General features: G+C 42.8%; 2 protein-coding genes across 2 annotated transcripts; both read right to left on the bottom strand.

The window, feature by feature from the left end:
• Positions 1–18,042: 18,042 nt before the first annotated feature.
• On the bottom strand, positions 18,043–20,144 carry LOC147862860 (2-methylene-furan-3-one reductase-like). Its single transcript, XM_087320719.1, has 4 exons — positions 19,634–20,144; positions 18,824–19,147; positions 18,561–18,720; positions 18,043–18,470 (listed from the first exon to the last, which is right to left on the bottom strand). Exons 1-4 carry the CDS (start codon positions 20,078–20,080, stop codon positions 18,205–18,207), a joined length of 1,197 nt encoding a protein of 398 aa, XP_087176845.1. The 5' UTR covers positions 20,081–20,144; the 3' UTR covers positions 18,043–18,204.
• Positions 20,145–20,830: 686 nt separating this feature from the next.
• On the bottom strand, positions 20,831–21,092 carry LOC147862861 (dolichyl-diphosphooligosaccharide--protein glycosyltransferase subunit 4A). Its single transcript, XM_087321871.1, has one exon. It carries the CDS (start codon positions 21,090–21,092, stop codon positions 20,985–20,987), a length of 108 nt encoding a protein of 35 aa, XP_087177997.1. The 3' UTR covers positions 20,831–20,984.
• Between the last annotated feature and the right edge of the window lie 1,917 nt (positions 21,093–23,009).

Raw genomic sequence — 23,009 nt, forward strand, 5'->3', positions numbered from 1 at the left:
AGTTGGAGTTTGAGGACTCACGTGGTTTTTCCCATTTAGGGTTTTCCACGTAAAACATACTGTGTACTCTTCTCTCTATTGTTTTGGAGCATTTCGTGTTTCCTGTTTTCTGTGATTTGATCCTATTTCTCGGTTGTGGCCGAGCGCGGTGTCCAACAAAGTGGTATCAGAGCGACGGTAACACAGAAAATGGAAGGCGGCGGTAGCGGGCCTCCGGGCATGATGGTGCTGAACGCGCAGAACTACGCCGACTGGAAGATAAAGATGGAGGACCTGCTCATTGTTCGGGACCTGTATGAACCGATCGACAGGTCGGAAATACCCAAGGGGGTACTTGAGACGGAGTGGAGGCTTCTGAACCGGAAAGCCGTTGCAACCATTAGGCAATACGTCGACGTGAGCGTTCTACAACACGTGGCGAACGACACCAACGCATATGAGATGTGGAGGAAGCTGTCGGGCCTCTACGAAAGGAAGAATGCGTTGAACCGGACCTCCCTGATGAGAAAGATAGTGAACCTCAAGTACCGGGACGGCGAGAGTATGGTGGAACACGTAAGCACGTTCATGGGATTCGTGAACCAGCTTGCGGCGATCAAGTTCCCGTTGGAGGATGCAATGCAAGCCATCATCCTGATGTGTACATTGCCGGACAGCTGGGAGAACTTGGTGGTGACTCTCAGCACCTCTTGCACCGAAGATAACTTGTCTCTACAAACGGTAAAGACAAGTATTTTGAACGAAGAAGCGCGTCGGAGAGATAAAGAACCGGCCTCCGACCCGAAGGCGCTGCTTACCGAATCGGAACGGGGAAGACAATGGAACCGGAGTCCGCAAAGACGGGAGAAGTCGGGGACCCGGTCGCAGTCAAGAGGAAGACCCACATGCTTCCACTGTGGGAAGCCGGGGCACTTCCGGAAGAATTGTCGGCATTACCGAAAGGACAACGGAGCCGACGACACCGATTCGAAGAAGTCACCGGAGCGAAACGGTGCATACCGGGGAGCCACGGACCGGAGAGGTCCGGATCGACGAGGGCAGGACCGGAAAGGAACGACGGCACTCGCGGCAAGTGAAGAAGAGATAATGCTCATTACCGAAGAGAGGGAGCTGAACCTTGCCGGTGAAGAGATGACCTGGGTGGTCGATTCCGGAGCGTCGTTCCACCTGACCCCGGAGAAGAAATACTTCTCATCCTACATAGCCGGTGAGCACGGCTGTGTCCGGATGGGAAATGAAGGCACGTGCCGGATTGCCGGCATAGGAGACGTGTGGCTGATGACATCAACCGGATGTAAAATGCTGCTGAAGGATGTCCGACACGTTCCGGAGGTTCGATTGAACCTGATTTCGGCCGGGAGGCTAGACGATGAAGGCTACACAGGTAGCATCCGGAACGGCGTAATGAAGTTCAGCAAGGGGAGCTTGATAGTGGCTCGGGCCCGGAAGGTCAACACACTGTACCTGATGAATTCCCGGCTATGTCCGGAGGAGTTGAATGTGGCAGCCGACACTGCCGGTGAGCTGTGGCACAAGAGACTGTGCCACATGAGCGAGAAGGGGATGAAGAGGCTTGCAGAAGACAACCTCATTCCAGTGAAGCATGTGCACCTGGAGAAGTGCACCGACTGCCTGGCCGGTAAGCAAAACCGGGCCTCCTTCCACTCAAGGCCACCGACGAGACGTATTGCACCATTGGAGCTGGTGCATACTGACGTGTGTCAAGTAGAAACGAAGTCACATGGCGGAGCCCAGTACTTCGTAACATTCATAGATGATCACAGCCGGAAGCTGTGGTCGGCACCGTTGAAGACAAAGGACCAAGTATTGTCCGTCTTCAAAGAACTCCACGCGAGAGTGGAAAGGGAATCCGGCAAGAAGCTGAAAGCGGTACGAGCGGATAACGGAGGGGAATACCGGGGGCAGTTCGAGGAGTACTGTCGCTCGAAGGGAATCCGGCTCGAGTTTACTGTGCCGAAGACGCCGGAACTGAACGGGCTGGCCGAGAGGATGAACCGGACCATAATGGAGAGGGTCCGGAGTATGCTGGCGCATGCGAAATTACCCAAGGGGTTTTGGGCTGAGGCAATGTCGACGGCGACATACGTGATAAACAGATCACCCTCAGTACCTTTGGATGGAGACACGCCACAGAGAGTGTGGACCGGTAGGGAAGTATCCTACCGGCATCTGAAGGTGTTCGGGTGTCTCGCATATGTGCATGTGGCAAAGGACCGGAGAGGAAAGCTAGATCCAAAGACCCGGCCATGCATATTCCTCGGTTACGGCAACGACGAGTTCGGCTACCGAGTATGGGACCCGGTCGACAAGAAGATATTCAGGAGTCGAGATATCATCTTCATGGAGGACAAGACACTCGCCGACTGGGAGTCGGAGAAGAAGATGAAGAGCTCCAAGTCGACCGGTGAGGATCAACTCTACAAGGAGCAGTCCCGACCGGCAAGAGACCGGTTAGCACTCGAGGATCCGGCCGAAGATGGTGAAGAAGCAGAACCGGCCGAAGAAGATGAAAATGATACCGGAACCGGCCCCGATCCCGAAATGGATTCGGATGAAGAAGAATCGGAAGAACCGGTTACCGAAGCTCCGGAACGGAGATATCCTCTAAGAGAGAGAAGGGCCCCCCGGAGATTTTCGGAACCAGAGCACGTGCTGCTAACCGACGAGGGGGAGCCGGAGAGCTTTGAAGAGGCAAAGCATGACACCCATAGCCGCAGGTGGTTAAGTGCCATGCAGGAGGAGATGGATTCCCTGCATGAGAACCACACATATGAACTTGTGGAGTTGCCGAAAGGAAAACGGGCACTCCGTAACAAGTGGGTGTTCAAGCTGAAACCGGGAGATGCCGGAAACCCCCCGAGATACAAAGCCAGGATCGTGGTGAAGGGGTTCCAGCAGAAGAAGGGCGTCGACTTCGACGAGATATTTGCCCCGGTAGTGAAGATGACCTCCATCCGGACGGTGCTGAGCATAGCGGCAAGCATGGACCTCGAGATAGAACAGATGGATGTGAAGACGGCATTCCTTCACGGTGACCTCGAAGAAGAGATCTACATGCAGCAACCGGAAGGATTCGAGAAGAAAGGGAAGGAGCACCTGGTATGCCGGTTGAAGAAGAGCCTTTACGGTCTGAAGCAGGCTCCCCGGCAATGGTACCGGAAGTTCGACTCCTTCATGACAGACGAAGGGTACCACAAAACGCAGTCCGATCACTGCGTGTTTGTGAAGAAGTTTGAAGGAGGAGACTTTCTAATACTCCTCCTGTACGTGGACGACATGTTGATCGTCGGACGAGACCAGGTCAAGATACGGATGCTGAAGAAAGCTCTTCACCGAACCTTCTCCATGAAGGACCTGGGTCCGGCAAGGCAAATACTGGGGATGCACATCATCCGGGACCGGAAGAAGAAGCAGTTGTGGCTGTCACAGGAGAAGTATGTGACAAAGGTGCTTCAACGGTTCAACATGTCAGAAGCAAGACCGGTCGGATCGACCCTCCCGGCAAACTGCAAGCTGTCCAGCAAGCAAAGCCCCAAGACAAAAGCTGAAAAGGAGGATATGATGAAAGTACCATATGCCTCTGCCGTCGGAAGCTTGATGTACGCAATGGTGTGTACAAGACCGGACATTGGATACGCAGTCGGAGTGGTGAGCCGGTACATGAGCAATCCCGGTAAAGAGCATTGGAACGCGGCCAAGTGGATACTCCGATACCTGAAGGGCACGGCAAACGTGTGCCTCCGATTCGGCTCCGGTAAACCCGAACTCGACGGCTTCACCGATTCGGATATGTCAGCTGATGCAGATACCAGCCGGTCCACATCAGGGTATGTGATGACGTATGCAGGGGGAGCTGTTTCGTGGCAGTCGAGGCTGCAGAAGACGGTTGCGTTGTCAACCACGGAGGCGGAGTACATGGCGGCTGTTGAAGCCGGCAAGGAAATAATATGGATGAAGGACTTCATTAGAGAGCTCGGTATCCGGCAGGAGGAGTACCGACTCTACTGCGACAGTCAGAGTGCCATCCACCTTGCGAAGAACGCGGCCTATCACTCCCGGACGAAGCACATCCAGCGAAGATATCACTGGATCCGGGAGAGGATAGAAGACGAGGAGTTCGTGTTGACGAAGATCCACACGGACGAGAACGGGTCGGATATGCTGACCAAGGTGCTTACACCCGACAAGCTGGAAGCATGCCGGAAGAGGATCGGATTGGAGAGACATCCCATGCCGAAGTGAAGGGGGAGTTTGTTGGGATTTACGGTCCCTCCGGATGGGATGTCCGGAGATGAATGACGGCAAGCCCGGTTGCGGTTACGGAACCGGAGGATGAAGAGTACCCGGCATGAAGCCGGATGAAGAGTACCCCGGTTACGGAGCCGGATGACGAAGACCCCGGTTACGGAGCCGGATGATGAATGTACCCGGAGAGAGATCCGGATGCGGGGACATATTTGTGAATATGTTTGCCAAGGGCCCTTGAGGCTATATTTGTAAATAGCCCGAAAGTCATATGTGTATAAATATGACTTAGGGCAAACAGTTTATGTTGTTGCTCATTTTATGTTCTAGCCGAGAGAGCGGAGTGAGAGCAGCCGAGAGAGAGAGAGAGAAAGGAAGAGGTCGACGCCTCTGTGTATTGCCGCCGCCTGTGGCGAAGACAGTGAGCTCAAGGTTGTTGCCTTGTAGCTTCACCATTGTACATCTCTGTGTATAGTGTGAGTTGGAGTTTGAGGACTCACGTGGTTTTTCCCATTTAGGGTTTTCCACGTAAAACATACTGTGTACTCTTCTCTCTATTGTTTTGGAGCATTTCGTGTTTCCTGTTTTCTGTGATTTGATCCTATTTCTCGGTTGTGGCCGAGCGCGGTGTCCAACAAATAATACGCTACATCGTTCAACTGGCATCACCCCTTTTTCACCAACTATGGTTTCCATCCTCGCTTCAGTATTTCCATCCCTGGCAAATTTGTCAACCCATCAGCGGAAGGACATGCTCGTATTTTAGCCGACATTCATCAAGACCTCTCCGTCGAACTCATCCTTGCAAGGCACCGGTATAAAGTGGAAGCTGATCGACATCGTTCCGCTACACCCGCCTTTGCAGTTGGTGATCAAGTTTGACTCTTACGTCGCCATGTCTATACTACTCGACCTTGCGAAAAGTTGGATTACAAGAAGTTGGGGCCTTTCCGCATCATTGAGTGTGTCAATCCCGTCACTTTCCAGCTGGAACTTCCTGCACATTTCCGGATTCATAATGTCTTCCATGCCTCTCTTCTCGAACCTTATCATCCATCCACTATTCCTGGAAGACACTCTCCAGCTCCAGCTCCAATTGAGCTTTCCACAGGTGAGGAGTATGAGGTGGACAAGATTCTGGACTCTCATTGGCATTGACGACAACTTCAATACATAGTCCTATGGAAAGGGTATCCCATTTCAGAGGCAACTTGGGAACCAACCCAACACTTGGAGAATGCACCGGATGTTGTTCATGCATTTCATCACCAATATCCACAAAAACCGAGGCATCTTCGGAGGCGACCTTAGCAGGGGGATAATGTCATGGACATGACAACAATCATGTTATGATTCGAACTCTTGACCTATTGTATTTAATCGATATGTTTTAACCAATATATCCAATACATAATTATGTTACCTTATTAGATTATTGTAGATTATCTAGAAAGCTCCAGAAGATAGAACATTCTAGAAGCTTGTGCATGAAAATGAGTCTTTGCATGGGGCTACATTTAGAGCCCATAAACATGCATAAATACAAGGGTTCACCTTGGCCTTAGTCAAGGTAAACAACACCAGTTACGGAATCATAATTCAATAGACTTGTTCTCTTGCCTACTTTCTCTCTCTCTCTTTCTTATTATCTTGTCTATGATCTCTCTCACACTCTCTTAGTATTGAGCCTCGTCCACCTGTCCGTGACAATCATCACCGACCGCCACCGGATCTTGCATTTCCCAACGAATTGCGACTGCTTAATCCTGGGCGCTTCGTTGGGTTTGTTGTGGTCTGTTATGTACACATAACGTTGGTGAGGGTAGGTCACTAATATTTACATTAGTGAAGGGTATGTTCACTATTATTAAAAAGGGGACTAATGATTGGATAGAATGAATGATATGTGCATGCACTATCATGATTTAGACAACCAATGAATAGAGAGCCTTTTAGAAAGGCACATCTATTCAAGGGGCCTAGGAAAAGGTATAAATATGAGGCTTAGCTACCCTCATAGGGATCATCACGTCGGAAGGCTGCTGTCGTAGACACCGGTGGTGCGGGCTAGGCTTTCGTCTCGACGATCGTGTTTATCTCTTCCAAGGTATTAGTCATCCTAATATCCGGCGGTATGGGACGTCGGTGGTAGGTTGGCTATGTCTAGATCATAGCTCGGGGGTGGTCGGGTGGAACGGGTTCTTCTATCCAATCTATTTTCTTCCTTTTTACTTGATTTGGTCTATTGATTAGTAATAGACTCTTAACAGTGGTATCAGAGCTTTTACTAACAATTTTTTTGTTGTTTTGATGTTTTTGCGTGTGAGCGAGGGGGATCTAACAAGGCTCGTCATGCTCTTCTCAGGATCAAAACAACACTCTAAACCCGGTATTCTTCTTTTTTGATCTCTTCTCTTTTTCTATTATGCGTTCTTTATGGTCGAATCAAATTGGTATTACGTTTTATTCTCTTTCTTTCTACCTCCTACTACGCTACGATTTTACTTATTATTATGCATCGGGCCGAGCGTGTTTGCACTAATCGCACACGCTCAACTCATGGCCTTTTGCATATTGCGATATATATCCCACTCTCTCCTCTCTTGAACTCTTACGATAATAATTATTCTTGTGCATTGGGTCGAGCGTGTTTGCTCTAATCGCACACGCTTATCTCATGGCCGTTTTGCATATGATGTTGAGTATACCACTCTTCCCCTCTATTGAGCCATTACTTGGCCGATTCTAGGGATATGTGGTGGTCTTGAGGAGGTGCATGTCAACTACCCTAGGGTTTCGTATCTTAGGGCATGTTTGATTCCATACACCTAATTGTTGATTATTCTAATTAAATTTTAATTTCATAAGTATTGTTTCACTTATATGATTTTCTAGTAATTATTATTTACCCGCCCACAATTAACTCTCCTTTTTCCACTTCCTTTTCATGTATAAAGTATTTACATCGTTTATTTTTAATGTAACCTTTACGTGTAGACTATTTTTTCGTATGGAGTGGCTTGTTGAACAAATTTTTTTTCAACGGGTCATCTAGGTTTAACTCTTATCATCAAGCCTTAGAAAACGAGTAAAACCATATGAGTTCCCTTATTGATGTTTTACTCATGGATTTGAGTATTACATCTTTGCGCACAACACCGTCATCACTTGTATCAATTTGTGGCTTATGTCACAATTGTGCAAGTTATAACAATCATATTGGGATGTATATGTGCATACCTTGCACTTCCCATTTATTTGTGACATTGTTTTTTTCGTAGGTAACACATGGGTTCTTTTTTTTACCCTTGTTTTCGTCACTACTTAACTCTTATGAGTAGTGCCTTATTTTATCATTTTATCATCACGTTTGCTTATTGCTCGCAAGACTAGAATATTACTTGTGAGTGCACTTGTTTTTTCACGTAATACACTTTCTCGACCATATAATACATGATGGGTTGGCATTAATATAAGGCTATCTAGGAAATTTCATTGATGTAAGAACCATGGTTGAGCCTCGGGGAGCCGCCATGATTACTCAAGATAGAGATCCGAGAAATACATCTTAGCTATGTTTTCCCCCATGGTTTTTAAAACACCATAGTGTTACCATAGTTATCGGATCTCGAATCACATCTCATATGTCTAGAGGGGTAAAGACATGAGATACTTTCTTGGATAAAGTTCTTTCAATCAAAATTTCAAGCATTCATTTTGCTTGTGTATTTTCTGAACCTCCTTATTTTATTGCATACCCACAGCGTGCATCATGGAACAAGTTTTGAACGCAGTTGGAACGATCTCTCCAAATGAGACCTCTCAACCCCAATCCGCATCTCGCACACAAGCTGAGATCACTATTGAGCAATTGCTCACTACTACCTTGAATCAATTGGCCGAAATGAGACAGGCCAATATGGCATTGGAAAAGAAATTCCAAGAATTAACTATTGAGTCCAAGAAAGAAGGTGAACCTTCCTTCGTAGTCACGCCTTTCAAGGGAGATAAGAAAGAAAGAACCGAGGAGGCCATTAGCACTTGGCTTGGTCGTTGGGAGTCTCACTTTGAGCTTCATCCCAAGCCCGATGCAGTAAAAATTGGTTATGTCGGTCGTGAGTTAGGTGGCCGAGCTGCTGCTTGGTGGCGTGGCCTAAGGACCGCAAAAAACTTACCCACAACTTGGGAAGGTTTCGTTGATGTTTTTAAGAAACAATTCTTGCAGCCACCTTCTCAAACCGAACAAGCGCAACACTTGCTCACATTGTCTAGTAAGCCATTTACCTCTCTCGAGGATTATGTGCATCACGCTCGGACCCAGATCCAAAAATCGGGACTTACGGGTGAGAAATGGTTTGTCGCTTGTTTTTTGAATGGTATTCCCAATGGGGATTATCATTGGATTGTCCATGACAAGGACCCCACAACTTTCGAGGAAGCCGTCAACATTGTGCTGCGATACCATAGGACTTCCAAGAAAGACCACAATAAACCTGAGTTCGCCAAAACTCCGAATGTCAAGTTCATTGGGAAACGTAAGCAATCCAGTGACACTCTTGACCGCGACTCAAAGAAACCGAACCTCTTCTGTGCATATTGCAAGAAGCGGGGCCACACAAAGGATACCTGTCGTCGTCTTGAGAGGAAGTCAATGAACACCCCTCCTCAAGACAAATCTACGAGTCACACAGGTGAGTCTTTTGATATTGTTGAAGTTCATACCAATCACTTAAGTTTATGTGAATGCACTTTTCCTTCACATTTACTTGGACCTAATGATTTACTCCGAGTAGTCAGATATATCAATGGAACACAAACACATTTCTTGTTTGATTCCGGTAGTTCTCACAATTTTCTTAATGATCACTTTGTGCAGCAAATGGAGCTCCACATAAACGCAAGTGATCATATCTATCAAGTTCACATGGCAAATGGAAACGTTCAATACATCAGTGGCATTGTTTGTCAACTGCCAATTCAAATAGATACTTATTTGGAGAAGCTTGACTTTCATGTTATGAAATTACAATCCGCAGATCTCATTTTAGGATATCCTTGGTTTTTTAATAAAAACCCTTCTTTGTCCATTGATTGGGTTAATCACTCAATCACATTTGAACTTAATAATTGTAAACATTTTATTCAATGTTCCAAACTTCCTTCTCATTCACTTGTGTCTTCTAAATCTTTAAGTGAGTATTCTAGTTCATTAATTTATTCGTGTGTAATTGATCCTGCGGTTCAATTTTATTATTTTAATATTGAAGCCACACAATTACCACATTTTGAGCAACGATTACTCGACTCTATTTTAGAGGATTTTCAAGATGTGTTTCCTACTGAATTACCGCTTACTTTACCACCTAAACGTAATGTGGACCATCAAATTGAACTCATCCCTGGGGCTGCTCCTGTGAGCATTCCACCTTACCGACTTAGTCGATTAGAAGAGGATGAGATCGCTAAACAACTTAAGGAATACTTGAGTATGGGCCACATTAGGTATAATAAATCACCTTGGGGTGCGGCAGTTCTATTAGTCAAGAAGAAGGAAGGTTCGTGGCGAATGTGTATCAATTATCGCCGTTTGAATAAAATGACAATTAAGAATGCATATCCATTACCTCGTGCCGATGATTTGATTGATCGTTTGCACGGGGCTCGATATTTTACGAAAATTGACTTACGAACTGGTTATCATCAGATTCGCATCGCCGAGGATGATATTCCTAAAACCGCTTTTCGTACGCGCTATGGCCATTATGAGTTTTAGTCATGCCGTTTGGGTTGACTAATGCTCCAGCCACATTCCAACAAGCGATGAATGATGTTTTCCGAGATCAACTCAGTGATTTTGTTGTCGTCTTCTTGGATGATATTTTGATATATAGCCGTACCTTGCAAGATCATGTTCAACATGTTCGATTTGTTTTGCGAAAGTTGCGTGACAACTCTTTCTATGCAAAACATTCAAAATGTGACTTCTTCCAAAAATCTATTGTGTACCTAGGTCATTTAATTACAGAAAATGGCGTTGAAATTGAACCTTCTCGTATTGAAAAGGTTAAACTTTGGCCCATTCCTCGTAATATTCGTGAACTTAGATCATTCTTAGGGTTTGTTGGATTTTTACGAAAATCAATTCGTAACTATTCCAAATTGACTACGCCATTAACTGACCTTTTAAAAGGTCATCCACGTAAGTCTGTCAAACCAATTTCATGGAATGAACAACTTGACAAATCATTTGAGACACTCAAGGAGCATGTGTGTCAGGCTCCCACTCTTCTATTACCAGACCCTTCTAAGCCTTTCTCAATTGAAACCGATGCTAGTGATTATGCTATTGGTGCCGTTCTTTATCAAGGTGGTCACCCTATCGCTTTTGAAAGTAAGAAGCTTGATGCTGCTCAATCTCGGTATTCGGTTCAAGAGAAAGAGTTGTTTGCGGTGATACACGCACTTAAAACATGGAGGCACTATCTCTATGGAAATAAATTTGTGGTTACAACAGACCATCAATCATTAAAGTATTTTTGTGACCAGCCCGATCTTGTTGGTCGTAAAGGCCGTTGGGCTGACCTTATGCAAGATTTTGATTTTTCCATACGATATCGCAAGGGTTCTATGAACACCGTTGCTGATGCTCTTAGTCGCATTAAAGAAGTTAACATGCTTAGCTTCACGGAAATAAAATCTGATCTTTTAGATCACCTTCGAGGGAAATACCTTGATGACAGTTATTTCTCAAAATACTGGACGAAAGCCGAATCTGGTTTAGATGCCGATACTAGCACCCTACCCTCGAAGGCGACCTTTCACATTACAAACGGTTTGCTCTACCGTAGTGGAAAGGTCTGTGTTCCAGATTTACCAAATGTTAAACAGAAATTTTTTCATGAATGTCATGATGCACCATCTGCTGGTCATCCTGGAATACAACGCACACTCGTTCTCATCTCGTGTACTTTTTTCTGGCCTAAGATGCGCTCTGACGTGCATAAATACGTAACTCAATGCTTACAATGTCAGATTAATAAGTCGGAACGACTTAAAGTTGCTGGTCTTTTACATCCCTTAGATATTCCCAACAATAAATGGGAAAGTATCTCGATGGATTTTATTGTTAGTTTACCTCGTACACAGAGGGGTCATGATGCCATATGGGTTGTCGTTGACAGGCTAACAAAATTAGCTAGATTTATTCCTACAAAAACCACGGTAACCGCTCAACAGTTGGCTTATCAATTTGTTGATGAGTTATTTCGTTTTTATGGATTACCGATGGATATTGTTAGTGATCGAGATTCCAAGTTTACTAGTGACTTTTGGACTCAGGTCTTTAAGAAACTAGAAACTACGTTGAGCATGAGTTCCGCAGATCATCCTCAGTCTGATGGACAAACTGAACGAGTTAATCAAATTATTGAGGACATGCTTCGAGCTTATGTAGCAAAAACCCCTTCTAAGTGGGGGCAATACCTTCCTATCTTAGAATTTGCCTATAATAGCTCTAAACATACATCCACTGGATATAGTCCTTTTATGTTGATGTATGGTTTTCAGCCACGTGCCCCAGTTGATGTCACGATTCATCGTGATACATTAGACAGTACACGCAATTTTTTGCAAGACATGAACCAAATGTTGCATATTGCCAAAGAAAATGTCAAGACAGCTCAAGATCGTGCTCGATTTTATGCTGATCAGGATAGACGTCCTCGTGCATTTACTATTGGTCAAAAAGTTTTTTTGCGTGTCCCGACTGATTCTACGTCATTATCTACGGGCAAGTGCGCTAAGTTAGCCCCACGATATTGTGGCCCATTTGAAATCCTTAAGCGAGTTGGGTCATCTGCTTATCACCTTGCCTTACCTCGTAACGTTGGTATTCATCCTGTTTTTCACGTCAGTCGTCTAAAACCATTTTTAGGCTCTGGTGATAACACCATCACAATCCAAGATCTTGTAACATTAGAGGATTTTTCTTACAAACCTCATGTTCCTGAACGAATTCTTGATTCTCGTACTAAACGTTTACGTTCTAAAGAGATTCGGCTATTCAAGATCAAATGGATGGATAAACCTATTGATGATGCCACATGGGAACGCGAGCATTCGCTTAAGGCACAATTTCCTCACTTTATATTGCAAGAGTGCAATCTTTTGAAGTAGGGGAGTATGTTATGTACACATAACGTTGGTGAGGGTAGGTCACTAATATTTACATTAGTGAAGGGTATGTTCACTATTATTAAAAAGGGGACTAATGATTGGATAGAATGAATGATATGTGCATGCACTATCATGATTTAGACAACCAATGAATAGAGAGCCTTTTAGAAAGGCACATCTATTCAAGGGGCCTAGGAAAAGGTATAAATATGAGGCTTAGCTACCCTCATAGGGATCATCACGTCGGAAGGCTGCTGTCGTAGACACCGGTGGTGCGGGCTAGGCTTTCGTCTCGACGATCGTGTTTATCTCTTCCAAGGTATTAGTCATCCTAATATCCGGCGGTATGGGACGTCGGTGGTAGGTTGGCTATGTCTAGATCATAGCTCGGGGGTGGTCGGGTGGAACGGGTTCTTCTATCCAATCTATTTTCTTCCTTTTTACTTGATTTGGTCTATTGATTAGTAATAGACTCTTAACATGGTCCTTCAAAGTGCGTTGATAGCGAAGAACTATTTCAACGGCCTCTTCAAAGGATTTTGGATCCTTATCATGCACTATCCAGTGATAGTCCAAATTGGGGATGCCATTGACAAAACAAGCTATTAACCAATTGTCCCCTTCTAGACCCGATTTATGGATTTGGGTTCTAGCATGGTGGACATAATCTTCTAGCGAAGAAAATTTCCTACTAGAGAGGTTCATTAAAGCTTGAGCTGCCTCAGTAGTTCTCGGCCGACATATGCAATCTTCGTACTATCTTGCGTGGGATAGAGCTCAAAATGAGACTCCCATCGACCCAACCACATGTAGATTACTTCTTTGGTTCTTTCCTTTTTTTCTCCCGTAAATGGCTTAACGACAAACGATGGCTCACCCTGTCACTCATCATGTCTATTAGTCTCATGTTGTAAACTAATGACACATGCCTCGAGAGCACATTGAGATTGCCGAAGTTCGGTCATCTGTTGAGCGGTGAAACTAAGGTATTGGGTTATTTGAGAAAAATACATCTCAATGGACATTTGTCCAGGAGGATTTCATTGAGTTCCTTCCGCTTGAGCAGATGACATCGGGTCGTTATTTTGAGCCATTAAATGATTATTTCTGGCAAAGAAATAGGATAAGGTCAGATTGTCGTGATGTAAACATATCATGGGCAAACATTAATTGATATCATGATCTCACGTCAATACCCCTCTAGACATATGAGATGAGGTTCAAGATCAAGTTACTATGGTAACACAAAGGTGTTTTAAAAACCATGGGGGTGACAAATTAATGTCTTTCCCTTATGTCTATATCGTTTTTTTCATGGCGGCTCCCTGAGGCTCAACCATGTATGTCCGTGTCATGAGTAGTTTATACACGAAAAAAAATGTTAATAATAAACTATGTTTCTATGCCCACATATGTGATTTCGGCTCTTTAAGTCCTATTACGAGGACCCCGAAGTGCACTTAGACCTCAAGTCTAAACATGTGTTATAGTCATATGTATGAACAATGTTGTGTGATCTTGGTCATATTTGAACTCGAGACCTCGAGAACAAATGCATTAAACACTTGAGCTAACCAATTAGGTTGCTCTTTTTAAATGTTTCATGCACATAAGAGATATACAAGGCATTTGCCCATATATGTTTTTTTAAAAGAAACATATATGTCAGGAGTCCTTATTTTCCCCTCGTTTACCACAAACTTTGTTGGTACGTTACCTAACCTCAAGTCTCGTAATTATGATGGCATATGCCAAAGTGCAACCAAATGGTCAAGCCAAATGAGCCCTCTTTTCATAGTAGGCCCACGTGGCCCATCACATGGTTACGTCATTACGAATGCCTCTCGTAAGAATGATCTCATGGTGGCATCATATCCATGTAACAAGGGAGGGATGTTGGATATGTGTGTCATAGGAGCGACCTCACATGAAGTGGGTCAAGCCCTACGTTCTCAACATCATTGTGGCTATAGGCATTTCTTTACGTAATAAAATCGAAGTCACCAACGGGGATGTGAACAATAAAAAATTGTTGAAAAAAGGGATGGTGACAACGCCATTCTCACAAAAATGTGAGGACGACCACCAAAATCCTTTCCCCGAAAAGGAAAACATTCGATATTAAAATCATGTAATAACTTATATACACATATATATATTATCACATATATACGATCCAATACGTATACATGTGACCACATATGCATATATTAAACAAATCGTTACATCAAATAGCCAAAAATGATGTAATCGAGATACGTAATCGAGGCATATAGCCTCTACGCACACGAAACATCCAGAAATAAGGGTTCATCGTAATACGCAATTGAGGTATTGACCTCTTACGCATACGACACAAAACACATATCATTTACAACGAAATCAAGGTATTGACCTCATATGCATACGTAGCATATGTATGTGAGCGTAATACGCAATTGAGGTATTAACCTCGTGTGCATACGACACTAATCACATATTCAATATATGTCAAATGAGGTATTGACCTCATACACATATGTTACCGTTTTATACAACCAATTAATTACCACTACAACATCATTAAATTAATGAAAACAATTACATATAGACAATACACATGATTAGATGGGAGAAGAAAAAATAGAAAAAAAATAAGGCAAGAGTTACCGAAGTTCCTTTGTAGATCGTTGTCTAGATCAAGGCCAACCGCACATCGATCGATCACCATCAATCAACAAGACAAAAGACAACAAAAGAAACATTAGAACATAGGCTATGATACCAACTGTTAGAGACATGAACTAATGTAAGCATAAAATAAGGATAAAAGATAGATCTAGATAGAAAGGAGAGAGAGAAAGAAGGGTGTCGACCCACCCGACCACCCCCGAGCGAAGGGATCGAGACAGACTCGAGCCTCGATCGGCGTCCCATACCACCGATGTGGTGTTGAGTCGTACCTGGTGCTGGCGCGCTCGCTACAAGAGTTGATCTACCACGAAACAAAGTCTCGACGTAGTCAACAAGATGATTAAATGAGGGTAGCTAGGCCTCTTATTTATAGCGATACCCAAGGCCCCCAGGCAAGTTCACACTTGGCCTAATCGGTTGTCTCAATCCTGAGGATCAAAAGTAATCATCCCCTTCTTTACACTCTCGTTTAACCCTCACACTTATCCACTTGTATAGAATATTATGGTAAATTCTCACCATGGGATATTATATGGTCATGCCCGTAACAGTGCCCATTTTGGTTACGAATGGAGGATACACGTTCCGTCTGACAGATGGGCCTAATTCAACACCTCGATTTCGTTCTCGGAGGCCACAAATTCACAATCTCGGCTGTGGTGTTATGACTGGATGCTCCTGGCGTCCACCCCACGTTGCTTGGCCATCCCTGGTTACGTACGACGAACATCAAGCAACACTGGTAGCGCAACATGATCTCTTTCCAACGTGGGAAAACCAAGGTACGTGTCGCCACGAAAGAGCGAATACCCACATTGAAGGACACCACTCTTCTATATGTTGAAGGTGTCCACATGCTAGACGGTTTAATGGACGACGAAGTCGATAGCTTCTTGGTGGATCACCCGAAGATTGTACCACTCTTCGATATCGACATCGTGGAAGCCATCAACCCATATGTTTCCGAACCAATAAAGGGGGAGCGGGATATTGGCCGGGAACCTGATTCGAAATAAGTTGAAGAGTTACGCCACGCATGTGAAGCACTCGAACACGAATTAATTATATCACAACGCGTAAAGGCGTCGACAGTAAAAGAAATAAACCTCGCCACCAACACGGATCCAATGCCACTTCAAATAGCGAAGGAACTAGCCCATGATGAGCGATCGTCCTTGGTCAGCCTACTCTCGGAATATCAAGATGTTTTTGCTTGGTCGTATAGTGACATGAAAGGATTAGATCCTCATTACTAGCAACACCAAATTCATCTGAAGTAAGATGCACAATTGGTGTAGTAGCACCGATATAGAATGAATCCCAATTATGCGGCAAAGGTCAAAGAGAAAATAGACAAACTTCTCCAAGTTGGTAGTATAAAAATTTTAATTCTTTCGATTTTTTGGGTGTATCAAATTTTCAATTTTTGGACACTTTTCGAGTTCGATGTGCAAGGCACTGTCCCACATGCCTGCCAGGTGTTATCCGTGGGACAAAAGGAGCAAGGTGTGAAAAGGATCAAGAAGAACAAATGCGAAAGGGACGCATAGGACAAGTGTGAAAACATGCAAAGAAGTCGATCACATGCAACCGAAGGTAGAAGCCGATTAATCAAGAGGAAGTAGTTAGAACGCGCTGAAGCAGGAAAGGAAGCTATGTAAGCACGAAGTTGCGAACACAGGAAAGGGGGGGAATCGTTAGAGAGAGAAAATACCAATTAGGAGCTAAGAGTGACATATCCTAGCTCTAGATTTGTATTGAGTGAGTGAGCGACATTGATTCTGCTCGGTCTTTCGTACTATCATTGTATTATCTGTTAGTAATTGAATACTTATACTTGTGGGTCAATGTTTGTGTCTATTTCATTCTAAGTCTATCGTTACTTCTTGCAGTTTGATCTGTAAAACGTGATAACGAATAAGTAGTAGTCATTCTCGGAGTGTTCATTAAGGGGTGTACGATTCGACCCCAACTCGGGTCCCTAGTCTCTTACACACCACGATTCCTTGACCCAATTACTCAAGAGTAATCGAAAGTGTTCTCCAAGTGGGAGCAACAAAAATGACCAAAGTGCCCTCTCCATTTTACTTTTCCAAACTCCTGAAATATTCGTCTCTACAATTCCCAAACTCATTTTTCACAAGTCTCTCTAGTGGTGTGCTCAGTGGTTCATACCACATAGTTGTCATCATAAATTTGATACAAGACAAGTTCAATCCTTGTTATTTCAACCCCATCACATAGATCACAATTAGTTTCCATGAGACAAATTTAGATGGTTAAGGATTTTGAGAAAGTGAGGGATTGTAGTTATTTGGGAAATTCAAAGCAAATTAGATTGGAACTTGGAAGGTAAGATTCAAGGTGTTCTGGGGAGGCTGAAAAAATGTGCAAACCAGTGAGAAGGATTGTTTTGATAATCTCAATTGATTTGGACCATTTTGTAGTTCGATCAACATGGAAAAAGGGTATTTTGGTGAGTTTCCCTACTATAGATATGCAAACAACAATATCATTTGTCAAAACATTGCAGTGCGCAATAGATAAATGTAAGATTTGCACGTATAGCTAACCATAGGGCACCTTTTCTTCATGCATTTGTTATTTAGCCCTATTTACTATGACCATTGATTGATGCGAAACAAATTTTCTACATCGCATGTGAACAATGCTAGGCCCCATGGATCTTTATATCTATTATATACTAGGGTTCCACTAGACTTCATAAAAAACCAACAGCTGTTCACCAAAACCCTAGTTTCTAGACCCAACAAGTTGCACGTATTCATACACATACAAAATGCTTCACAGTTTTATCTAAATCTCATACTTCAAGAGCAATTGTGGGCTTATGGTGCAATACTTTTGCATGATAATCTTTAGTATATGAACTGAAATGACTTTCTAAACCATGTTTTGTTCCTGGAGTAATTAATTTCTTTATAGATTAATTTGCATCCAGAATCCCCCTGTTACATTGAGAACCCTTTTGCAATGCAAATGAAGTGAGTTGTTCTTTTCTTAAGGGAGAAATTAAAACGTGCCAGCAACACAAATGAATAGCATCATTGTTTTTAATCAATTGGTCTGCTACTCTATTGGAGCAATAACAACCTTGCCTGTGGCTCTGCCGGTCCCGATGTATGAGAAGGCCTCTACAACTTGAGAGAAGGAAAACTGGCCTTTAGGATCGAGAATAGGCTTCACTTTCCCGCTCTCTAGGTAGGGATTCAGTTTTGCCAAGCTTGAACCTTTGGATGTTACCACAAAGCGGAACCCGGGTGGTGTCACTGGACCCGTAAGTGCGACCACAGAACCTCCTTCTTTCACAACTTTCACTGCCTTTTCACATTCTCCTACAGCAAACAAAGATTATTCATGTCATTACCTTATGCTAAAGCATGGATTTTCCAAGTCTCCACATAAACAAGGGCTAATTGACATACCCACTCCATCAAAGACAACATCATACTTTTCCGGCAAATCCTCAAACTTTTCTTTCTTATAGTCTATAACCACATCAGCCCCCAGACTCTTCACAAAATCCACTTTAGGTGTGCTTGTAGTTGCTGCCACTAGTGATGCCCCAAACACTTGCTTAGCAAGCTGCCATATAAAGAAAAACACAACAAAACTAAGATAACGCACCGAAGAACACTTGTCAATAAATAAATAAAAATCCTTTTCACTCTACAAGCTCTTTCATCACCTGAATTGCAAGGCTTCCTACACCACCAGCACCTCCCAAGACAAGTAAAGTTTGCCCTTCTTTAAACCCAGCTCTCTCCAGCCCTTCGAGTGCGGTCTCAATAACCAATGGCAAACTGGCTGCTTCAGCAAAGCTCAGATTCTTTGGCTTTATCCCGAGAAGCTTCTCTTCAGTCACCGTATATTGAGCAATAGATCCCCATTGTTTAGGTCCATTAAGAGCTGCCTCACTGATGTTGGCATAGACTTCATCTCCTTCCTTGAATGAGGTCACTTCACTTCCTACTTTCACAATCACACCTGATACATCATATCCTGGCACAGTCTGTTCAGAGAGAGACAACCCATTTCTACATCTGTTAGTTGCCGTCAAGTCACAACCTGCAGAGGTTACATCGAGCCACTTCATGTTCAGGAAAAAACAAGCACTATCACAGGTATTCTGCTTTTGTCATATCCTAAGAATGCTAAGTTATATAACGATAGCCAAAATGAAATGTATGATAGTCTTCAGGGACACAACGATGCACTATTCCTACGATTGGTAAAATCCTTAAATTATGAATCCACATGAGACTCTCTGCAAACATGGCAAAGAAAGATGATGAAAGGATCTTCATATGTACAGGATGAAAGAAAAAAGGGTCTAAGGACTTCATATATAGCACACAAGTTGCAAAGTTTTTACCTAGCTGTTTCAGAATCTATGAGAATTGAAACTCCACATCAATAATCATACATATATGTGGCACATGCACAGAAAGAGAAACAGGGAAAGGAAAAACTGATGATTCTGTATGAATAACTCTACCGGGAGAGGTGAGTCGGTGGCTTTGAATTTGCCGATGCGTCTTTTGCAGTCGACTGGGTTAAGCGCAGCAGCATGGACCTTAATGAGGACCTGATCAGGGAGAATTTGTGGCACGGGAACCTCCCCAAACTTCAACACATCATCACCATACTCCTCATAGAACCATGCTTTCTGCACAGCGGGAATCTCAGCAACTGATGAGCTTACCTCTGTTTCTGATATCATTTTTGCATGAATCCTTCCCGTGGGAGGGTAATGGCCGGATTTCTTCAGCTGGGTTTTGGAGGTAGTAGGATTGATGAGGTGGCTGTGATTGTTGACAGAAGCTCTGAAGCTATTATGTCTGTTGTTAAGGTTGGCTATGGAGGAAGTTCTGAGTTCGATTCCTGAACAGCACTGCACTAATGGTGATCTCGGGCAGGGGCTGATGGCTACCACAAACTCCATGGGGGATGATTATTACCACACACACTACACTCTCTCTATCTCACTCTCATCTCTTCTTCTCTTCTCGTCCTCTGCTCCTAAAAAGAAGAAAAGCAGCTTCCAAGTTCTTTTTTTCCTTTTAATTACAAAAGTAGCCCTCTGCCCCCCAAAATAATGGTGAATGATATTTTGATAGCTACACAAGGTAGTAGGATTCATATTACTCTCATTTAACATATGATTCATTAGTTTTCTAGTCCCTAAGAACAAAACTGCAAAAATGCAAAACAGTAGGGGCTCTTTTATTATAGATAGAAGAATGTGCTTCACTAAGCATAGATAGAAGAAAGACATGCTCTAGATAGGAATTTGGAGTGCATGCAAAAGCTACTTCGATGTATCTGGGCTATAGGTGCATTTGCTTATGTATTCCCTCCTTGCAATAGTTCAGCACTGCTGCACTACCAAGTAGGGTTCAAGCGTACGTATTTCATAAATGTCTAACGCCGGATTACCAACACTCATTAAAGTTAATCTGAACATAATGAGAACATAGCCGCCTAGGAAAGGAGGTCGAAACAATTTCCTGTTACTTGATTATGTGAGATATCCAGAAAATTTTCATAACTTCATAGTGCTTAGACCATATAAAATATCCGGAAAACATTACGACATTAATTGAATGCTAACAGTTCAGCTGACACTTCACCCATTACAGTTCACACAAGTAAAGGAGATAAAAGGAAATAAGTCAGGCACCACAAGAAGATATAAAGAATAATCTCTCTTTCAACTGTTAGCTACAACAAACTTTAAGCACATTGCATCTTTAATCTCTTATAATACTACATTTAAGAAGTTCATAAGCACCCCTAGAAGAGTGTCAATTGTCATAGAACTACATTAAGCTCCTCGAGCTTGCCATTTACTCGTACTTGGGGTCGGCTACAACATAATGATAGGCCACCACCAAGATAAAGATGAATATCCCCAAGAAATTTGCAAAGAAACCAAGATCCTGATCATCAATCATCTGCCAAAGAACAAAATTATTACTTGTAAGAAAATAAAAAAATGAGAGATAAATACTGGCATTGTATGTTTTATAAGAAATGATTCATGAATATGACAAGATAAGGTACAGGCGCATGGCAAAACCAAAAGAACTTTCCAAATCACAAGCAAATCAGCAATTAGTATATGAGAAAAGCTAGCATTCAAAAGGTACAACCTCAGACAATAACATCTAAACTTAGATAATCCTACCATAGTTTCAAAATCACAAGTGAACCATTAATCAGTTTATGAGCAAAGCTATCATTCAAAAGATACAAACTCGGCCAATAACATCTCAAAAAGATCCCTGCCTAAGAGAACCAGAGCTTGAACTTCCAAATTGAGGCTTAAATATGGAAGTAAACTCTAAAAGGAAGAGGTAAAATGAAAAGCAAAACTGCAGGTGAAGACAACAAAAGCAGCACAACAAGAGATTAAAAAAAAAACACCAATAAATGAGTGCAAGATGTTTCTAAGAGGACTACAAATTTAGCTTCCAAATGTACACATAAAGAGGCAAACAAACTCCTAAAAGAATAGGGAAATGAAAGGGAAAAACGAAAACAGCAGCATAGAAGAAAAGAATACAGTAAATAAAGAGAGTAAGATTAAGAATTGGAAGATCCTTTTAAGCTCATAATGCATATCCTTCACAAAAATCCATCATCTGTAGTCATGCAATTACTGGCCAAGACTTTCTATCACATTGCAGGTGACCAGCCATATGCACCATCTTAAGATACAGACACAAAGGCATGCTACAACAGAACACCAAGATGAACCTTACTTTGTTATGAGATTTTCATGTCTATAAACTTGATAACACACATACACCTTCCACCTAAGATTAAAGTAAGGGTTCAAACATAAGATTAAAGGAGCAATTCAAGTGACTCAACTAGAAAAAAAAAATGCACAGAAAAGATCCAGGCCATAAGGAGAACAAACAAGAAAGAGACTACTCAGACTATCTTCGGCATATGAGAAAGCCCACTCAAAGGAATACATGAGAAATGAAGTATTGACCATTCTGAAGGATATTTTCTGGAAGAAACTAACCAAGCTATGTCAAATAGGGCGTTGATGATTGTGGTGGAATTACAGTGACTGATGAGAACCTGGCAGAACACTTCCATATGATAATATAAAAACCAAAATATGGAGTAAAATTTCCTTCTGGCTGTAAGACATAAATATGCAGCTTTCTTTTCAGTACCAAGAATGGTTTTTATAATAGATCTTGTTGTCTGAGATTTTCAGTTTATAAAATGGTTAACCCATCGTTTAAATCCAAACAACCAACAAAAGAGGAAAAAAAGGAAGCTGAAAACCAATAGAAAAAAAGGCAGTAAGATGGAAAATCGTCCATCTTTTGAGAGAACAACTCACAAAAATATGCAAGATCATCATCAGCTTCATCATGGACTTAGCCTACAAAAGACAAAAGTATATGCCATATACCTATATGCAACATCAAGGATGCCGAAGATGGGTGCACATAAAAAAAAACAGACACACAAAGTACTGTCTACAAGTCTAAATGTAACACCATGATACAGCCTGCTACAAGGAAAGCATACATTTTCCAGATTTTAAATTGCGGATCAAAGAATCCACATCCTTTAATTATTTCAGTAAAATCCCTTAAATGAGGAAATCAGAATAGCTAACAGGTTTTCAATGTCCACACATGAATGCATACAACAACAACACCAACAGACTCTGCTGCTCTAAAAAAACAGACAGACAAAGTACTGTCTATAATTCTAAATGTAACACCATGATACAGCCTGCTACAAGGGAAGTATACATTTTCCAGATTTTAAATTTCGGATCAAAGAATCCACGTCCTTCAATTATTTCGGTAAAATCCCTTAAATGAGGAAATCAGAAT

This window comes from Azolla caroliniana, unplaced genomic scaffold, assembly GCF_043228905.1.
Source record: "Azolla caroliniana isolate FFs.n. ecotype wild unplaced genomic scaffold, voAzoCaro1.0.p SCAF_6, whole genome shotgun sequence".
NCBI lineage: Eukaryota > Viridiplantae > Streptophyta > Polypodiopsida > Salviniales > Salviniaceae > Azolla > Azolla caroliniana.